Consider the following 21,989-nt stretch of genomic DNA (forward strand, 5'->3'; position numbering starts at 1 on the left):
ATTAATAATTATTAAATGTACGCATTTAATAATTCGCACTCTAGAATAATTCTGTCTTGTGTGGAGCTTTCAATTCAGAATACAGACGACAAACGGTAAATGAATGATGTTTATTTAACGTAAGGACATACGGTTAGGGTTACTGCTGGTGTTGCAGCGTATGTGTGCAGTCAGTGTGCTGCATACATGCCGATCTGACAATGTATGTTGACTTGGCTGCAGTGGGGATTGAATAAAATAAAATACATCTTGTTCCTGAACGTCATTAAACAATTCAATCCACTTTTACATATGTAGCAGCAGCAGCACCATTTCATCTGTACGCATCTTTATAGCTGAGTTACCCTGCGGAGGGCAGTAGTACACATAGAAGCGTCTGTTATAGGACGAAGAAGATATCCCGTGATCTGTTAGGGAAGTACAGCTGAGGACGTGTTTTGTCGAGTAGTTTTTATATGTTCGGGTAAAGATTTATTCGTTCATTACTTAACGCAAGCCTATTGCTTTATTATTTGTGTGTACGTGTTCTTTCAGACCAAATAGGTAAGATGAAGACATCGCTTTATCTCAGACAACTTTGTTATTTTATTAGACTTCATTTGATGCATTTGATTCCTTGGAAGATGCGTTTGTCTTGTCTGATCTATATAAACTTGGCTTTGGTGCGCTATACTAAAAAAAAACCCCTCTATACTAACAGTGATAGTTGTATTAAACTTCCTTGTGGTACATCCCCTAGATTTTCTGAAATGTGGGGGAGGTTCCGTCAGTTCAGTTTATTTCTGCTGCACATCAGTAAAATCCAACTATTGAGAAGCAGAGCTACGTGGGGCTCACCTCAAACACTCCATATGAAGACGAAGTGAATAGTTTTAGGACGGAGGCAAAGTTTTTGACTGTGGACTGTGACTATCACCACTTATCAAGGGCAGGTATACCAAATCATGCAGCCTTAAGGCTGAGGGTAACACCATATATCCAAAAGAGAAGAATTTTCAAGCAGGTTGGCAGCATATCAAGGAAGACAACTGTGAATTATTTTACTAAGCTATACTGGTATGAATCAGCTCAACAAGTTTAATTTAATACAGTATATTTAACGAAACACTGTTTTGTAATGTTAAACGTAGAATATATTGACATGGACATGCATTTAGGATGACCTGCTGGTTATCACTTTTGTCGGTGAAGCAATGAAATCAGTGGTAGGCACTACAGCTCCATTTCTAAACTTTCTATGCCATGTTTCATGCTGAAATACACAGCATTTACTTACCTGCCAACTGGAAAGAAATTATTCCAAACTGATTCATTGATAAACTTTGGTTTCCATCGTGAGTGATCCGCTACTCAGTGTCTTCTTTTTAAATCATGACTATCGATTTTAAATCAAATCAGTCACTCTGAGGATAAACACAAACAAACAGCCCAGCTGATGTGATGAAAGGTGTGATGAATGATGAGGCACATTTATTTATTTTATACAATATAATGAGTTAATGCAGCTGTATTATAATTATTTGCAGTTAGCTTAATTTGGATTGTTCTCTGAAGATAATATTGACACCTATATGCATTTTCATGACCTGGGAATTGCAGTCTTCTTTTTTTTTGTGAGGTCAAATAAACTATGATATAGCCTGCTCACAGAAATTGACAAATCTGCAGATGCAACATCTGGAACACGGAGAGTGAAATATGTAAACAAATCTAACTAGTTAACATGAAATCCAGGTAACCCGGGAAACAGATATTTATCTGATTAATCTTATTAAAACATGAAACAAAAACAGGACCTTTGTACTTTCACCTGTGTTTGGCTTTGAATAACAGACATTAAATGATCTACAGCCTACATTGTGTTTTCAGTAATAGTTTTTACTAGGGCTGGGCGATATGAGGATATATCGCGATACACAATATATATCATGATATGTTTAAAAAGCCTCCAAAAAAATATTTATTTTCAACCCTATAGTGCCTAAAATTGCCCTGGTATACTCATTCAAATCGGCCATTTTTTTCAACTTTGAATACAACAAGTCTGAATGAATTGAAATGTTTTATTTTAACCATTTGTTAACCATCAGTTGCACACAGAGGTTTTTCCACAAATGACAATACTGTCACATTAAGTCTCTTTCTGTGGTCAACACTAGACCTTTAACAAACAAAAGATCACGGCAACAAAAAGGACATCAAACAAGAATTCATGAGACAAAATAAAACAACTGAAATTAAGCTGGTTTATTTATTCATCAAACACGGAAAAAATTGCGATAGATCACGTACATGCAGTATAAAGCCCACCCCTAATTTTTACCTGAAGTATCTGTTTAATCCTCTTATCTTACACTATAATTTTGATTGCATTGGATAGCTCTGATTTCCAATGACTTCTGGCTGCTTTCTTTTCTTTAGGTTTTCATAATTTTACAGAGATGACAGGCCAAGGTTTGGGAAAGAGATGCCTACCTGCTCAGCTGCTGGTGTTCTGGATGTTGACCAACATGTCTGGTGATGAACTGTTATGATTAAATGAATCCGTTTCACTGCAGAAAAATACATAAAATGTGAAATTAACACTAACGCTGCCCTCCAACACTCTGCTTGTACTTCAGAATCCAGATTGAGTTTGTTTGCTCCTCAGGCTGTTACACTTGAGGAATACTCTAAAAATGCCGTCGTTATTACTTCCAGGTAATAGTATTTTAGATAAGCCATATTACCAGTGTAGATATATATAAGTGTACTTTCTGTGTTTAATAATAGAAAGCCTGTTAAAATTGCAATAAAACGATTCTGTATACAGTACCAGTGTTTTCAGCATGTAATACATTTACAGTTATATTCTGGAAAACCTTTTTGGATTCTGGGTTAATTGAAATAATTGTAGTTATCATTTGTACTACACATTGAATTATTTGCAAGACTTTTATAGCTACATCATAGTTTTAAAGGATACAGAACTTCATCTCACAGTCATCAGCAACCTTTCTGTTTTTTCTTTTCTAAATCCATTGTTAACTACATTACATAGCAGATAGAACCAAAGAGAAGCGATATTATACCCATATGAAGTAAGATGTGTTAAACTGGCATTTAATATAGACTTTGTTATTGCAAGCGTTAACATTTGTATTGTTCCCTTTGGTGTTTCGTGTCTTTGTGCAGTTCCCCTCTCAACCAGTCAGCTGTGATTCACCTAAATGTAACACACAGCTCCAAGATAAACTACTCGTCTATAATCACAGTGCCTGAGGAGGTAAGAAACCAAACATGAAAAAATGATGCTGCATATGAGGCAACAAAACATGGGCTTAACAAAACATTTCAAGCTAGGATACTTTTGAGGAAGTCAGGTTGGATGTTTGTTTTTTTAATAACTTTGTAATATCATAATATGAACACAACAACACCTCTGATTACAGAAAGGTTAAAGAATGATTGGGTATAAAAAGAGCCTCTCAGAGGTTGATGGAGTCCATAACTATTATCATAGGCCAGTTCCTCTTTTGCTGCTGTTTTTTGAATTTATAAGACAAAATCAGACCTGCGTTACCTAAGTTTGATGAAACTAAATTATTATTTTTTATCAAAATGTATTTGTGACAGTAGGCAGAGACCAAAATCTATGTGAGTTTTTTGTTTAGGTCATGATGCCAGTACAAGCTACCGCTGTCAGTTTTAATGTGACAGCCCATGATGTTGGTCAGGTGACCACATATCTGGTTACCAACAGCACAGAGCTCAACAGGTGGGTGTCAGTCCAGCACGAAGAAAATAATTTCCTTCACTGAATGCAATAATTGAATATCTTAAAGTGACCACTTTCTTCTTCAAATTTGGTGTCCAAATCTTATAAACTGAGTCTTGGTGCCAGTGAATCTCCTGTTAAGTTTTTAATTCTCTCCAGACTGTACAAGCTATTACAAGACATTGGTTGAAGCAGCAGAGCACAAACGCACTGAAATGTGTTTTCTTTGTCCCCTTTTGTCACGCAAAACGTCTGGATCTCAAAATGGTTATAAGCTAATGGTTGAAAAGATAGAAAGTTGTTAATTCTGCACTACTCAGAGCTAATGATGCTCACGATGAGATGGAATTTTCCTGTTTTTATTGTAAAGCACTTTGGTGTACTGCTGGTGCTATACAAATAAAGTTGTATTGTATTGTATGGATGGAGGGATCCACCAGAGGCCGGCTGATGTCTGCTGCCATTTTATTTTTTAACTGATTAACTGTCCAGTTTCTTTGTGTACATAAGCTATATCTTTTTTTCCAGTGTGCCTGTCAGGATCCGCTTCATAGTTGTCCATAGCAATGTCCTGTCCATAATTAGTGAAGTCATTGGTTGGATTTACTTTCTGGCCTGGTCAGTGTCTTTTTATCCACAAGCCTTCGAAAACTGGAGGAGAAAAAGGTAGTTTTCAAACATCTTTTATCTGTCCCTATGTATTTCCTTCTTATTATTGTTATCATTTTGTAGTTAGACTGACATCTATCTAAATGGTTTTACGTGTGATTTTTTTTTTTTTTTCCCCTTCATCTTTTTGTTTTTAATAGTTTTGCATTCGGCTAAAGTAAATCACTACTGGTAGCATAAGGCGGTACATCAGTACATAAATCAGTGCCTTTGTCAGAAGGTTTGTTGTGTCTCCAAGTACAGTTTCAAGAGCATAGAGATTTAAGGAGACAAGCAGTTACTGGACCACAGCAACCTCCCTGAACATGATCCAGTAATCATTGCAGTGGCAGACACCCAAGAAAGGGTTTCAAATTTGAAAAGTTAGACAGAACCAGGCCTTGACACGATTTACACCTAACAAGACTGGCTACGGATACATATCTATGTTAGCTTCTTTACATAGATATCGAGCTCAATTCAAGCCCAAAAAGAGTGAAGGTAGTCAGGTATGAGTGGATTGTACTACTAGAAGACAACATTGCAGAAATTGAGGATAGCTGTAAGTACCTTGGAAGGCAAATGAGAACCAGGAAGAGTCCACTATAGAAAAGCTGCAACTACCTGCAGAGAATAAGTCACGGCCAGAGGAGTAAACTGAATGGAAAGAACAAGAGCCAGGCAATCGACACCTACGCCCAACCTAGTTGTCAGAGCTGGTCAAAGGAAAAAATAGAAGTCACTGACTTCAAGACAGGAAAGCTTTTTACCATGCATGAAGGGTTTCACCCCAAGTCCAGCACCCTGAGACTGTACGCCAAGCAGAAGGAAGGAAAGAGGACTAGTGAGTGTCAGAACTGCTATTCAGGATAAAACAGCAAAGGGCCATGAGTGCATCAGCCACAAGTGATCGTGTGCTTATTAGATACCTCGGGCAGCAGAAACCTGAAAAAGGACCCGAGCAAGAAGAGGAACTAAGAAGAGGAATCATCGTGGAAGGACAGGGCACTGCACAGCATGTACTGTTGGCAGGCAGAAGAAGTCTAAAAATCTAAAAATCCTACCAGTGGCTGGACAAAGCTGGACTGAAAGACAGCACAGAGGCACTAATCATGGCAGCACAAGGTCAAGGTCTAGGCACAATATCAGTAGAGGCAAAGGCCTACAACACCAGGCAAGATCAAGAAAAGATCTGACACAGGGCGGAGGGGAGGGAGAATCTAGAAAATGAATGACATTGATTGCCCTGACTTTTTCTCTTCAGTCTCTCTTGTGTGTTGGGTTTAATGTGGTGTGAAATTTGTAGAATGTTTTAAAAATAAAGTTACTCAAAATTAAAACTAACATGTTTGTCTTCAGTGTTGTAGGTCTCAACTTTGACTTCCTGGCTCTCAACCTGACGGGTTTCATTGCTTACAGCGTCTTCAATATAGGACTGTTCTGGATACCGTCTATAAAGGTAACTCCAGCCACTGAATGGACACTCCATTGTTTATACACATGAAGAATAGGATACCAGCCAGTACCAGTGAGTCTAGAGAAACCTTTGAAAGTTAAATGCTTAATTAGATTTATAACTGTATTTAACATACTGTCTCCTTGAGTACAACTCTACGATCTTTTCACTCAACTGTCTGTGAATTTGAAGACATTCCATCCATTTGTGGCATTTCTTGATGATCAGTTGATGTTTTTCATGACTACACTGGACGATCCACCTAGTGGCTGTTGCCTTTGTATAGAATAACATTAGGTTTTGCATAATACATACATAATACTTTTTGTTAAGCTACTGTGTGCTCCTCCTGTAGGAGGAGTTTCTGAAGAGGAACCCTAATGGAATCAACCCTGTGACTGCTAATGATGTTTTCTTCAGTCTCCATGCTGTCCTGCTGTGTTTGGTCTACTTCAGCCAGGCTACTGTGTATGAGGTATGTGTATGTCATTTCATATACTTACAGACTTTCTGCTTTAAGACACTTAAAGCAGAGGAGCAGAATAATTTAATGTAATGACTTTATTGTTAAGACTGAATACGACATGACTCTCAAAATCACTTTTATCACAGAGTCAGTTTGTTTGGCAGGATGTCTCAGACTCAGGACGGGTGTATAATGCTAGGTGCCATTTTTCTTACAGAGGGGTGGACAGAGAGTCTCTCGGACGGCCTTGGTGTTATTGCTGATTGGCTGGATGTTTGCTTTGATCAGCTTATTTGTTGCTGTAGCCAAAACAATCACCTGGCTGGACTACCTTTACTATTTCTCTTACATTAAGCTAGCAGTGACTCTTATCAAATATGTCCCACAGGTAAGACTCAAACACAAACTGGACTTGCACATTAAATAATGAATACTAGACTGAAACCATATTAAAAAAAATCTTGCGTTGTTGGATGTTCCATCGATTTAATGTGTTTTGATGCCCACCTTCACTGCCCACCAGTGGTGCATCTGTCTACATTTCTTTTACAGTAACAGTGCCACATGTTAAGAGATTTATTACAGTAAACATGTTTTAGAAATACAATGTTCACATCTAACCTGATTAATACACTGCTAAACAAAACACTTTTTAATTAGAGTGTGTCATTAAGTTGGGATATTGATCTTGGTCAGTTAATTAGCAGGGGGTTATTAAAGAGTTTTAGCTGCTTAATGTTAATGAAATTAACAATAGGCGCACTAGAGGGGCACCTCCTCTCTTCACCTGATATGACCTGATGATTTTTGAGCAGTGTACAAGTCTCAAATGTTCTATGCCATATTTATTTTTATCAGCAGTGAATACAGTTGATGGCTTTCCTGTGTTTCCAGGCATACATGAACTACAAAAGACAGAGTACTGAAGGATGGAGCATTGGCAATGTGTTACTGGACTTCACTGGTGGATTCTTCAGCATTCTCCAGATGATTCTGCAGTCTTATAACAATGGTAATTACAGTAGTTTGCTTACTGTACATACAAAAATATTTAATGAAATAAGCAGGATTTCTGAAGCGACGGAAAGAAAGGAAATGTTGACATGAAAAGTAAAAGTGTGTTTACTGTGCTTATTTTACCCCTCAGCTATAAGAAGCTGATGGGTATTGTTGTCACCTCGCCCTGTGGGCGGCATGGAGAAGTGATAACTTGAGAAGAATTAGGATTTTTAAATGGTTAAATAGGTGCATCTACTTTACCACCTGTACTGTTGATGTGAGCACTGGAGCATTTTGACGGTATCTCTGTATTAATTTTGATCCTCAGATGAGTGGAAGCTGGTGTTTGGTGATCCTACAAAGTTCGGTCTGGGTCTGTTCTCCATCGTGTTTGACATCCTTTTTATCACTCAGCACTATGTTCTCTACAGACGATCGTCACAGTATGAACCACTCGTGAACCAACAAGGAGACTGATACTCGCTGGAGTGACCCAAAGAAGCACATTTATGTACAGCTTTAAAGAGAACTTATGGTTGTTGTTTGACTTTCATTGTGAAAATAATCTGGCCAGTTTCTTCAAAGCAGGGATTTACACGTCTCATTAACACCAACTCACGTATGAATATTAATTAAGAAAAGGGAAGACAGAAATTAATTGAAAAAGCAACTGTAACACTAACTGTTATTATCCATGTCATTCGTAATTAAGGTGGTAAACCTGTTATAAACCAGGTTACCATAGCGAGTCAGTTTCTCTAAACTTTCACTTCTAATCATTTTCTGACAACTACTGTCTTGAATCAAGACTTTACTGCAAATGAAACTGTGATAACTAAGTAATTTGCTGTAACACAGACAAGAGACCTTTAGGTGTGATAAGTTACTAATGAGGATTAATAAAGTGCTTTTTCATTGTACTCTTTGTCTTGTAAGCTGCCATGGAAGTCTTGTTTCAGTGTACTCCAGATTATGTGCTACAAACTTTCTTCGCTAAATTACGCAAATAACCACCACATGTGAATATTTGATTCTATAATGCAGAGGCTGTAGTCCAAAATTACCAGGAAAAAAAAAAAAAGATGCCATGACCTTGACATTCCTTTACAGTATCATTAGACTTTTATTTTCTATTTACAACCAATTTGTTATATATAAATAAATTACATAATTTCCAGAAAAGATTTCAATTCAAGTGCATACAAGAGCTAAATGACAATATGTTGAGGTTAAACACAGTTTGACTCACTGGTCCAGAAACAAAATACAACGTGTGCATAATGAAATTGTAGACTGTTAGAGAATGGGCAGCAAATGCGGTTCAGTCGTCAGTGCCCATTTTGCCTTTGAAAGGACTGCAGACTGAATAAAAAGATGTACAATTCAGGATGTAAACAGCTCTTCTTACAGTATTGCAAAAACTGACGGAACAAATGCTCAGTCTATCCAGGAATTTATGTCAATGGTCCTTGAATGGAGTTAAAACACACAGCACGGTCTAGAGGTGCCTGAAGACCATCGGGCTCGTTTCAGGCATTGCTGATGACTATAAGAGCAGGAGTAGCCGTCTGCTGACTTGTCTCACACATGATGCTCTGCTCAGATGGCTTGGCAAACACTCTGGGAGTGTTGAGATTGTAGACTCCCGCCTGAAGGAAACAGGCTTGCAGTGTTAGACACAATACCTCCTTGGGCTTTAGCTGCAGCTTGTACTGGGACTGACCCACCCAAGCAAATGAGCTGTGGACCTCCAGGGACTCTGGGCTGGAAGAGACAAATAGAAGTGTTATGTTAAAAAACAAGTACTTTTGGAAAAGAATGCTACATTTAAGAGGTCACAACTTATCACCTGATATTAGAAAAATGTGTTATTTTGACCTCATGTTAGAAACCATCTTCACATTCTGCCTCAAGTATCTGTGGTTACTGTTGGATCAACTAACCAAAGAAATGCTTGCTCTTTGACTCAATTTGTTCACACAGTTCAATGGAGTCTTGATGGTCTACTTTTTCAGTTATTGAGGCCCGTGTACTGTTGGGAACACTATAAGCTTTACATCCTGGTCCTAATGTGTGTATCACTGCAATTTAATTGAGATGCTCTATAGAGAGTTGACTTCTTTCAGTTGTCTACTAGTGGATACTCAACCAGGATGCATCACAGGATAATTAGGAGCTACAACAAAGGGTTTGAATACTTCTGTGGCTCAGATTTTCTACCATTTTCCCCCATGGTCATTCCGAGTTCAATCTAAACTTGAGCTAAATTTTAATTATAAAAAATATATCTTGAGGTAATATGAAAAATAAATACTTTCTCAAGCCACTGTATGTATCAGCTGAATTTTATACTGAAAAAGAGCAACGTCAGTCTTATTTAAGTGAAATCCACTGTCCACAACAGTTTTGTCTCCATTTTCCTTACAAAGTAATCATGTGAGGAAGGAACACATGTTGTTTTAAGAAACCTACCTGCTGCTTTTGTGTCTTAAGTCAATGATGACATCTACCTGAGCCAAGGAGCAGTTGGACAGAGTCAGAGTAACTGGCACCAAACAGAGACTAGGCACAAAGAGAAACGCAGCTTTTTATTAACAAAAAAAAATATTTGCGAATAGGAAAAATTCTAAACAAACAATAAAGGTCTACAAACAGAGGATGGGATGGATAAATGTAATAATGCTAAATACTGCCAAACATGGTAACATCTTATTATCCTGTCTTAGGATGGCACTGAAAAACTGCTCTGTGCATGTGGTTATTATAAGCCGCACAACTAATTTTTTAAAACTGCAAGACATTATTTCTAAAGAGCTTCACTTATCACTTTATTTTTAAAAATCCAAACAAAGCCAAACAGTCCCAAATAATCGGCCACCATCATATCATAAAAACCCATAGTATCATATATTTGATCCTGAGTTTGGATATGTGAGACAGAATAAAATCCAAGCTCTACTATAGGTAAGGCTTAATGCTCCTTTGTGATAATGCTTTATGTGCTTATAGCTATATCAAAACACCCTGAACCTTCTCTTATGTTGCTATAGACAAAGGCTGTTTAAGGAGCTTCCACTGAATATGTACACTGACCTCTTTTGACTCTCCATATGTTTAATTGTGTAACCATCACTGCATACCATTAACCTTTAAATCGTCTTTCTCCTATATTGTTATTTGTCCTCTCTCTTCTTTCTACCTCACTCTCTAACCAGCTAGCAGCCTTTTGCTTTACTAATTACTTTGCACAGTCTTCTTTTTATTTTCCAGCAGTAAAGATGACAAAATAATCCTAAACTTGAGAAAATAAGGAGATCACATAAAATTTAAATGTTTTTCCTCATTTGGTGGTTCTTAATGGTTATGGTTACAATAAAGACTTGCAAAAAGGAAATCTGTGTTGGTCTAGGTGCCTAAGGGTCTTATGCAGACCTTCAAAAGAATTCATTTCCAACACAGTGCCAAACAGAATTGATGAGATAATTTAGTTCAGCCTGGAGTAACTTCTTGAGTTTAACTTAACTCTATGGATCCCAGGGGGCTTTCCTAGTGTGAAAGCTTTTTTTTAAAGCGAGAGCTATACATTAACCTTTGCTCGTAGTCTGTCCCATCTCTTATCTGAAGAATACGTTTCTAAATCTGATAGAACATTTCAGAGAGATGCACCTGTTTAATAACCTTTTGTAATCACTTGGACCAAACATTGTGTTAGGAAAAACAACACGCCAGGTGCCTCACCTTTCCTGCACAAATGGGTGTGTGCAGGTTTCAGGGTAGTGTAGATTGGTTTTGATGAGCTGACAAAACTCTGCAGAGGGAAGAATGACTGGAGGAGGCAGGTCTGATTTAAACTTGAGGAGCACCATCTCCTGAGCTTCCTGAAGATGAACACACATACACTATTAAAGAAGACTTGCTCTAACAAATAAAAGTAATCATACCAGCATTATATAAAATATTTAAAACCCTCCTGAAATAAAACATTATATTAGCTTTTGGGCTTAAAGTTCTGCATTATTTCTAAGAATAATCAAAAGTGGGATTAAGTTTAGGTTTCTTATGCTGGTTTTATTTTAGAAAAATAGACTAAAAACAAAGAGCTTGCGGTACCTCCTTAGCAGTCAAAGAAGTGGCTTCTTTTCCGATGGTCTGCAGTGCAACATGGAGTTGGCCCTCCAGGATAAGCTGTTTGTTGTCCTCAACCACATAAGCCTAGTTAGACAGACATGCACAAAATGGTTATTGTCCATCAAAATATCCATCCAGGGTTAATATGATCTAATGTATATTGCACATTTAAGAATGATCCCTTAATGAGTATGAGCATGTATGATTTCATTGGTGGTGGTGACTTGTATTTTTGTTTTTGGTGTATTGTTCTTTTATCTTATTTTCTGGCAATCAATCATTGTAACTACAGCGCCACTCACTGGTGGAAGGAAAAAAACACTAAGTGTGAGAAAGAGACTGTAGTGTGGATAGCAGAAACCAGCGTGACGGAGAGAGATTAAACTGCCAAGCAAGTTGAGAACAGATGCATTTATATTATAAACCTTGTGTCCAACTCCAGCCTTTATGGTTAAAATCTATCCTGATTACTTATGAATGAGGATTTGACCTGATTTTTGTTTGTTTTAGCCGAGTGGACAACTTTGCTCTGTGAACCTGTAAAACTGAGATTGTGAAACCGTGATAGCGAGCCACCCCTAAGATAACTATTCCTGCTGGATCAACTTATATTCAAGAGATAAGAACACATTTCTAAACTGTGGTAAGACCACACCATCATTTCTGTCACTGCTACGCACAGAGGACTTAACTGTATTTTTGTTTTCTTCCATTATTTATTTTTATGCTGCAATTTGGATGAATAGATTAATGTGCATTAGAAATTCTCTCTATATATTTTTGTGTGTTTTATATCCCATAAAAAAGCCAGCATTTAAACATTTACAGTAGTCTGGATTTTAGGATCTCCAGTTATAAACTGCTCTTGCAAACCGAGACTCTGGTGCTCGCTATCTGTAAATATCTACAGTGCTACACATCTATCCATCCATGTATCACTAAACTCTCTTACCTTCCAAATGACAATTATGTTGAGGTCCAGCTCACTGCACTCCTTGGCAATATCTGTCAGGTCTGAACTTCTGTTCTCAGTGGGTACAGAGCCTTGACTCTTGCTGACTGATGATATCCTGGATGATGCTCCGTATGCTTCCTGAGTTTCTAACGTCAGGCAGCGGAAGAAGAAATCCCCACATGGTGTGGTAGAACTGATGATCTAGACAAAGACAGCACCATTCACTCTCTATCACTTAGACCCTCTCTCCATGCAGGCCAGTCAGTTAAAGGAAATTTAAACATCGACACAACTGAACTTCGCCAACGTTCCTCCTTAACTCAGTGATACATTAATAGATGACTGTTAGACAGCATATTGAATTAAATAATGCTGCTACATCACTGTTTTCTTGACAACACATTTTCAATTCCACAAAATTCAGAAAGAGTTACTGTTTGTTAAAAAGCTTACATAGAAGTAGGCAAACATTTCTAGATGGTTCCTTCTAGCTTTAAATTTGTTTTACAACAAACACAAGGCAAAAATGTCTTGATGCATGCTCAATCATCCAGATAAGGAAATCCCAAAAGGTTGATTCTGTTTATCTGGACGTCGAGTTTTCAGTGGGAGAAACGTTTCGTCAGTCACCCAAGTGACTTCTTCAGTCTCAGCCGACTGCAGGTCTCCCCAACCTTATGAACAGTAAATCTGCACAATAACTGAAACCAGCCTACTGAGTAAATGTAAATATCCCAGCTGGACATTTGTCAAAGCTGGGAAGGCTCCTAAAGAAAGCTCCAGGTGATCAAGGAGAGAAGGACAACTGCTGCCGAAGTGAAAACCTTTAGCGATCCCTTATCTGTCAGAAATATCGGAACAGTTGAGACACATTTTCTCTAAACACAGCATCCCTGTGGCTTTTAACCCCAAAACATGTTACACCAAAAACTGGTGCACCCCAAGGATCGGGTCCCCCAACACAGAGTAATATAGTATATGCTGTTAAGTGCCAGGAGGATTGCCAGGATTTATACATCAGGGAAACCAAACAAACTCTGGCGAAGCGGATGGCACAACACAGAGAGCTACCTCATCAGGCCAGGACTCTGCAGTCTATTTACACCTACAGGCCAGTGGACACTCTTTCAATGATGAGGATGTATACATCCTGGACAGGGAGGAACGCTGGTGTGAGTGCAGAGTCAAGGAGACCATTTACATGAAAAGGGAAAGACCATCTCTGAATCGAAGAGGGGGCCTAAGGGTACATCTTTCACCATCTTACAATGCTGTGATTGCAGCCGTTCCCCAACTCTGTGAATGGTGCTCATGGCCATTGATCAATAGGCTTCGATCAGTGGTTGTTGATCGTTGGTCATGACAATTTGCATATTAATGATCAAGCTACTGACCTCAGAGCACATTCTTCTTTCAGTGGTTTCAGTTATTGTGCAAATGTACTGTTTATAATGTTGGTGAAACCTGCAGTCAGCTGAGACTGAAGAAGTCACTTGGATGACTGACGAAGCGTTTCTCCCACTGGAAACGCTTCGTCCAGATGAAAATAATCAACCTTTTGGGACCAAACAAAAAACATCCCCAAAAAACAACTATGACAAAGCATGAGAACATACAACCATAACAGAAAATTGTATATTGTGAAGTGTATGTTCTACTCACCTGTTCATTTCCCATACTCAGGTCTGAAAAAGTGTACTTCTCTACAGCCTTAGAGGTAGCTAGAAATAACAGACAGAACTGTGAAATTCATGCTCACTGAAAATGGCCTAACTGATGGGGTTTGTTTTTTCACTAAAAGTACCTTCACTGGGTTTGCAACGTGTGGCCCTAAAACACAGCTTGGCTCTTTCTCTGCTGCCAAGTTTACATTCTGAAGGAGAAAAGGAAGAAAAAGACAAGTTACGATCCACATCAATATCCAGTTTCTGTCTGATTTCTTTCATTTAATCCATTATTAGACTCAACTCACTTCTCTCACAAATATTAAAGAACTCACCCACCACTTTAATCACACGCTAGATCTCGTTCTGACATATACCAGAGACACTGAAAATGAAACAGTATCCTCAAAGTGCTGTAACTAAGTTTAACCATATAATCCCTCCTTTAATGTTCGCCTTTGACAGTTATACCAGGAAGTCAAGTACTTCTGATTTGGGGGTTTCTTTTTCAAATGATCCACAGTCTCCACAGTCACGCGCAGCGACGATGTAAATGTATTAAGAAGATAATCCGACCTCTGTACAACTAGATCAGATAGCTGCTCCACACTGTTGGCACATGGCATTGAAGAAGAAAACAGTGGAGATCACTTGTATGGTGGAAAGAAAATGACATATCACTAATTCAAAACACCTTCATGTAGCCTGGAAAAAAGTTTGTTGTTCATAAAAAAGTCCTGCATGTTACTGTCCCTCACTAGTTAAAGGAAATAACATTAGGTTTCTCTTGATGTCATCCATATAAAAGAAGTGCTTACTGATTACTCTGTTCTACAGACTATATCCATTGATCTAGTCATTGGTAGTCAGTGGTACTTGCTGGCAACTTGTGCAATTTCCTTAAAGTTGGCCTCTAGTGTTGTTCATCAGGATCCATGTGTGAGACATTGAGTCGTAGGATTTCTTGCAATCAGTCCAGGTGGTGTACAGACTGGTCACAGTCTGATCTTACAGTCTTAATTGACTGCTTTATCTGCTAGTAACTGGTATTTCTGCCATTTCACTCATGTATTGAGCTATGTGCCTGTTCATGTTAGCAGCTATGATACCTGACCGGAGCTTCGATGTATTGCTAATATACTGACTGATCCCTTCTGGGGGATTATTTCCAGGTGCAACTCATCCATTAGCAGCTGGTTCATTTATAAGTGTAAGTCTAAGTGTATTTTTGTTTTCTGACAGTGTAGTATTTTATTCTGTTGTATATAGTATGTTATTCTTATTATCTTGTTCCATTGTTTTTCTTAATTTTTGCTACTGTAACTTTGCACTGTCCACTTTCTGCTGTGACACAAGTTTCCCACGTGTGGGAATAATAAAGGTTTATCTTATCTCATCTTATACTGCCAGGCGCTCATGAATGCCGTTAGCTTCTTCAGTAGGTAGGCGTGAATCATGTTGGTGACTGGTGCTGTCCAACTGTTTATGATTCAGACTTTGTCTTGAATGTCTGGCCTCCTGTATGGGCAGCTTGCTGTACTTCTCAGACATTCCTTTCTTAATCACACCTTTCTGCAGCTCTAATAGTTGGCTAACTTCTCTTAGTGCTGCCTTGATATTGGCCTTCAATCTCCTTCTCCATGGAGAGGTCTGCTCCATGACACTGTTCATCTTGTAGCCAAGGATCTCAGTGATCACTGCTGCTGTGGTGTAGATGTTCCACTTTCCCAAAATGAAAGTGAAAGAGGCATGATTTTGAACCTCTGAAGGAGATCTAGCTTCATCACAAATAATTAAAATTCATGGGCACAGGACCGGTCAGCTGCTGCTCTAGAAGCAATTGTTTTTAATGGGTTGAATCTTTGAACTTCACCATAGAAAATTATATTCATCAATCATGCTAACACTGTATGGAGAAACTGAACTAGCCCATTAAATGAAATGAAGCACAAATCTCCTGGTGTACCAGACCTCACCTTTATCCTTGTTCGGGTTGATGTACTTGTGAAGGCGCCAATGTTGGCTGCTACTCGAGACCTGAACGATGTGGAACTCTCGCACACCACCTTCATTCTGTGAGAAGAGTAATGTTCAATCGTTATTTGTGCAGCAGGCATGATTTAACTATGTAACTGTGTGTGCTATGCTGAGCATCTCACCGTATTGATGTTCTCCACATCAATAAAGACAAGGGTTCCACTACTGCCTTTTTCATCCAGACAGTGATGTGGAGGAACACTGCTGCGACAGGCTGATGCCTGTATGCTCAAAGACCGACTAGCACAGATAAATACTGTGTGGCGCAGCACCCGGTGACTTTACATGCGGAGAGAGGGAAAAGAGAAAGCCTTATTGTTTTTTCCCAAGGATTATGAGAACTTTCAGCACAAACATACACAAACCTGAACTATGGCTTGTGCCATTATGTGACCCCACACACAGCAAACTAAAAAAAAAAAATTTCTTTGTTAAGGTCACAGTCCAGTCCGTGCGTACCCAAAACAGCCATGTTTAATCCAGATAAGGATATGATTTATAGACTTTGTCACACAGAACGTGTAAAGAACTTTGTATACATTACATAAAAGTTATAACCTGGTGATATTAAATGATCAAAGTATTTGATCCCCTACAACCTAGGCAGAGTTCTGGCTCACAAAGATCAGCTGCGTGCCCATGTGGCAAACAGATTTCAAACAATTCCAGATTAACTTGTTGCACCCTTGTCCACTAAATCAATTCATTCACACTCCAAGCTCTCCACCACAATGGGCAAGACCACAGAGCTGTCAAAGGATGTCGGGGACAAGATTGTACACATCCACAAGACTGGAAGAAGCAAGAAGCTTGGTGAGAAGTTGACAAGTGCTTGTGTGATTAATAAGAAATATAAAACACCTATCGATGGTTCTCAACTGAAGCTTTATACAAGATCTTGCAATAACAGGATGAGGATTATCATGAGAAAGGTGATATATCATCCCAAGAATACATGGGAGAGATTTGTTGATGACTTAAAGGCAGTTGGGAGGAGAATCACCAAGAACACCATCGGTAATACACTACTCCATTATGAATTTAAATCTTACAGCACCCGTGAATTTGCCCTGCTCAAAAAACGGCACAAGTACAGGCCCATCGCACGCTTGCCAGTGAACATCTAAATGATTAAGATAAAGCATTATAATCAGATGAAACTAAAATCGAGCTCTTGAGCAACTTGAACCACCTTATTTGGAGGAAGAGAAAAGCTGAGTATGACCCAAACGTGGATGACTTCAATACACTACGGGACAAGGTCATAGCACCTGCACGGCTGTGGCTCCAAGCAATCAGAATGGTACTAAAATGTGACGTCATCAGACTGCATGCCACCAATTGGCTGGTCAGTGGCGTCGTTCGATGAGTCATGAGAGTGTTTCGTTCACAAAATTCAAAACTGCCATTTTTTTTTGAAACGGCAACAAGGGAAAGGGCCCGAACAAACAAAATCCAACACAAACACCAAAACAAACAAAAACAACTCCGTGATCCCCTCGACTCTGATCAAAAGCCACAGACCGAGCAGCAGGTATATTGTTGCCTTGACGTCCACCTTTGCTATAGCATTTGTGTCGCATACTAATTACATCACGGGACGCTCGGACACGTTGCTATATCAATGACCACGCACATTAGGTGATACTTGATCTAAGTTGAATTGTGGTGAGCCGATCTGAGTAGGTACTAATGGAAAAAGGGCTTAAAGTTTATGAGTAGCCAAGCCAATCTTCTTCCTCCGTCCTATAGAAAATCTGTAGAGGGAGCTTAACTTCAAGTTTCTTGAATGCTGCCTGCCTGGAGTTAGAGTTTCTGTAAAGAAGAGTGGGTCAAAAGCACCGTCTTGCTGACAAAGCACTTTGCAAGCAAGGGCTTCTCCAAAAAAATACTAAATCATGTTTTGCTTGGGGACCAAATACTTGACATGCAAATAAAATTATAAGGTTTATGTAACGTGTTTATTTCTAGAATGTTTTGTTGATATTTTATCTCTCTCCATTAAAACTATCATTTCACATATAGACTGTTTATTTCTTTGTAAGTTTTCTCTTTACAAATTCAGCAGGAGATCAAATAATTATTTTCCCACGGCTACATGACCCTTTTCTTCACTGGTGCCCCGGCACTGAAATAATCTACTTTTTGTCAATATAATCAAAAAATACATACATAGAAGTATTTTTCAATCCTTAATTTATGTAAGTTACATTTCAGGCTGATCATGTTTCTTTGAAAAATACTAATATGTTCCAAGAAATGATATGTATGCCTACAGGTCAGTTCACAAAAGTGCTTAATTTTCAATTTTTACCTTATCTTGAGTCCTTTCTCTGCGCTCTCATAATAGAACAGAAAGTTGATTTCATGGACTCCCTCCTGGTCTGGTCCTCTCAGCCAGAGAGGCAGCTGAGTGGACTGCCCTGGTTGCAGGATGCTGCCATCTATTGGAATTTCTATCACACCAGATGGCTGTCGGAAATCATCAGCTGAAACCAGACTCTCAGTGGCTTCTGAGGCCCGCTGGAGAGGTGTGGCCACGGTTTTATAAGGTGAACAATTTTCAGCTGACGTCGGGCTGAGGGGTGTCGTGGCCTGGCTGCCAAAGGTGAAGAAAGCGGCGTGTGTGGACACCACTCGCAGGCCACACAAAGCAACACCGCTGACATTACAGAACTCAACATATGCTTTTCGGATTTCGCCACACAGCAGAGCAGTGGGAAACTGCAGGAAAAAAACCTGACATACAAACACACACACAGAGTAATAAACAGAAAGCAATACTGCAGCATCACCACACATAAGTGAAACTACACTTGAAAGCATAGATATTCAAGTAGAGGTTCATTGGAAGCCTGTTTTAAAAGCCCAGCTGCTACTGGGGGAGGGGAAAAAAGTATTTTTCCCCTTCCTAATTTCTAATTATGCTAATTTGTTACACATGTTTCAGATCATCAAATTTAAATATTAGACAAACAGTAAACAATAAAACGAAAATGCAGTTTCTGGTAGAAGATTTAATTTATAAGGACAGAAAGCTGTCCAAACCCACATGGCCCTATGTGAAAAAAATGAATGTCCCACAGCTTGAATCATTCATTAACAGTAATAAACCAGACCTGTTGAATCAATAAGTCACTTCAATAGAACATGTCTAACAAATTTAAGTAGGCTAAAACATCATCATGCAACACATCCTGTCACGATGTCAAGAAACTCAAGAACAGATGAGAAAATCATTGATATCTATCCACCTGGAAAGACTTAAAAAGACATTTCTAAGGCTCCAGCCAACAATAATGGAGTCATTATCCACAAATCAAAAAAACAAAATGAAAAAAATAATAATTCTTTTTCACAATTGTTTTTTAATAGTTCATCCATCTGGACAGGAGTGTTGACTGACCAGTAGCCAGTATGTGTCTGTTGAGCCTTATTTGAAACAAGAACTCTCGACTGTGTCTGTAGTGTAGATGTCATTTTTTGGATTTGAACTGAATTCTGTGACAGATATTCATAATATATATGATACAGCCTGTCAAAAAACTAACATTGCATGTTACTGTCGAATTAGATATGTTTGTCCGTTAGATCCATGTGTATGTGTGTTTATAGTTTCTGTTCTCTAGCAAAGCTTGCTAGCATTATTTCAACTTCAAACTCTACCCTCCCATCAAAGTTTTCCCACATCTGACTCCATAGAACTAACATAGAAAAAAATGTTTTCAACATGCAGAATCTAAAACCCAGTAAAGTGATTTCATGATGACTACATCCATGAAGGTTTTCAGAATAAGTCCTACCTCCATCAGGGGCATAGGTGCTGTTATGATGGGATTCAGACGTCGATCAGGACCATGACGAACTGACATCTTGTCCTCTTTGGTCAGATTAAGACGTGGGCCAAGGATGTTCAAGTCCTGTTTCCCACGAACCATCAAATCTAGAGTCTGCTGGTCTGTAAACAAGAGGAAATCCATATGGTTTCTAACTGGCAGCAAGACAAAAAAAAAAAAAAGTACAACATATTGGAATTTTATTTATTTATTTTTTTAAATACCATGTAATGCATAATGCAAATGGAAAAACATTCTGTCTTCATCAAATAATAATAAAGCATATGAGTTGACATGAGGTCAAATTTACCTTCAGTGCTAGAAGCCATTTCGCCAGAGGAGCCTGCAGCCAGGTTGTACACTACACCCACAATGTTCAGCTGACCAGTTCTGTGTGGCAGCAGCTTGAGTCGGGCCTGAGATCAAAGTGATCAGCACAAAATAACTGGATTTCTGTTTAGCATTAGGTATTTGTATATGTCATGATGCATGCTCAATCATCCAGGTAAGGAAATCCCAAAATGTTGATTCTGTTCATCTGGATGTTGTGTTTTCAGTGGTGTTTGCATTATGCATTACATTTTGTCACTCATCCAAGTGACTTCTTCAGTCTCTGCTGACTGCACGTTTCCCCAACCTTGTAAAGAGCACATATGGGCAATGACTGAAACTAGCACCACTGGTGAACAATGGGTTGCGATGTCAGTTTCTTGATCATTAATATGCAAATTATCACAACCATTTATCAACAACCACTGATCAAATATAAAATCTTAGAAATATGGTATCTAACCAGATTCTTACTCTGGATAGCATTACCTTGGCCTCCAGTAACACTGTGAGGAACCTTGGAGTCATTCAATGCACATATTAAACAAATATGTAGGACTTCTTTCTTCCATTTGCACAATAAAAATTAGAAACATCCTGTCTCAGAGCGACACTGGAATAACTAGTCAGTTTATTACTTCCAGGCTGGACAACTGTAATTCATTATTATCAGGATGTCCTAAAAACTCCATGAAAAGCCTTCAGTTAATCCAAAATACTGTAACAAGAGTACTGACAGAGGCGAGAAAGAGAGACCATATTTCTCCTATATTGGCTTCCTGTTAAATCCAGAATTGAATTTAAAGTCCTGCTCCTCACATTCAATGTCTTGAATAATCAGGCCCCATCTTATCTTAATGATCTTGTAGTACCATATCACCCTATAGACCACTTTGCTCTCGCACTGCAGGCTTACTTGTTGTTCCTAGAGTATTGAAAAGTAGAATGTAGGCTCAAACTTTACATTTCAGTAATGGTAAAGGTGAGCGCTGTCATGCACTGTGAGAAGTTTCCTGGTTGAACCCAGACTGGGGCCTTTCTGTGTTGAGGCAGAGCCTTCATCTTTAAGGCCCCTCTTCCATGGAACTGATCAGTGGTCATGGCAACTTGCATATTAATGATCAAGGAACTGAACTCACAGCCCACTGTTTGTCAGTGATGCTAGTTTCAGTCATTATGCAAATGTACTGTTTATAAGGTTGGGGAAACCTGCAGTCAGCTGAGACTGAAGACGTCACTTGCATGAAATGTTCCTCCGACTGAAAACGCTACGTCTAGATGAACAGAATCAACTTTTTTTGGATGAAGAGAGTACAGTACAGTACAATTAGTATCTAGCAGATATTTTAAATACTCTACGATTTTCTGAGGCCAATGTGAATACTTTTTGAGCATCAAAGGCCTATTTCACCAAAGTGCATTCAGTTTGTGCTGTCACTTTTATTCGCCAAAACAGAACGCACAACACTAAAACTGAAAAGATTAAACTAAGCTGTACTTAAGATATGCTTACATTAAGCATATCTTATTGTACAATTTCACATGAAAGATTATCACTATGTGTAACCTCCTTCCTCATGTGAATGCAAACACATGTTGTGACTCTCTTTGTATTTCCCAACACTAGGTCAGAATTGTTAAAAAATGTAGCAGCATTATGAAACAGAAAAGATTCTGAAAAAAGATCCATGAATTTACATTTAGAGACCAGCT

At 38.7% G+C, this 21,989-nt stretch overlaps 2 protein-coding genes across 4 annotated transcripts in view; one reads left to right on the top strand and one right to left on the bottom strand.

Annotated features, from left to right (window-relative positions):
- Positions 1-367: 367 nt before the first annotated feature.
- ctns (cystinosin, lysosomal cystine transporter) lies at positions 368-8,246 on the top strand. Of its 2 annotated transcripts, none has more exons than XM_004564961.2 (11): positions 368-463; positions 2,422-2,517; positions 2,622-2,700; positions 3,175-3,265; positions 3,654-3,757; positions 4,286-4,423; positions 5,765-5,864; positions 6,217-6,336; positions 6,545-6,715; positions 7,222-7,339; positions 7,655-8,246. In XM_004564961.2, exons 2-11 carry the CDS (start codon positions 2,442-2,444, stop codon positions 7,801-7,803), a joined length of 1,146 nt encoding a protein of 381 aa, XP_004565018.1. In that variant the 5' UTR covers positions 368-463; positions 2,422-2,441; the 3' UTR covers positions 7,804-8,246. The 2 variants fall into 2 exon arrangements, with proteins under 2 accessions (XP_004565018.1, XP_004565017.1); XM_004564960.3 differs by having other exon boundaries at positions 406-543.
- Positions 8,247-8,425: 179 nt separating this feature from the next.
- trappc8 (trafficking protein particle complex subunit 8) overlaps positions 8,426-21,989 on the bottom strand; it is a 30,211-nt gene continuing 16,647 nt past the window's right edge. For both annotated transcript variants that reach the window (XM_004564958.2, XM_004564959.2), the window contains 12 exons: positions 20,257-20,362; positions 19,914-20,068; positions 18,425-18,849; positions 16,233-16,389; positions 16,050-16,146; positions 14,214-14,282; positions 14,072-14,130; positions 12,407-12,610; positions 11,437-11,538; positions 11,065-11,204; positions 9,799-9,888; positions 8,426-9,090 (listed from right to left, as the gene is read on the bottom strand). In XM_004564958.2, coding sequence (XP_004565015.1) covers positions 8,856-9,090; positions 9,799-9,888; positions 11,065-11,204; positions 11,437-11,538; positions 12,407-12,610; positions 14,072-14,130; positions 14,214-14,282; positions 16,050-16,146; positions 16,233-16,389; positions 18,425-18,849; positions 19,914-20,068; positions 20,257-20,362 — 1,839 coding nt within the window. In that variant the 3' untranslated portion in view covers positions 8,426-8,855. The remainder of the gene's footprint in view (positions 9,091-9,798; positions 9,889-11,064; positions 11,205-11,436; positions 11,539-12,406; positions 12,611-14,071; positions 14,131-14,213; positions 14,283-16,049; positions 16,147-16,232; positions 16,390-18,424; positions 18,850-19,913; positions 20,069-20,256; positions 20,363-21,989) is intronic.

Source organism: Maylandia zebra, linkage group LG17, assembly GCF_041146795.1.
Source record: "Maylandia zebra isolate NMK-2024a linkage group LG17, Mzebra_GT3a, whole genome shotgun sequence".
Classification (NCBI taxonomy): Eukaryota; Metazoa; Chordata; class Actinopteri; order Cichliformes; family Cichlidae; genus Maylandia; species Maylandia zebra.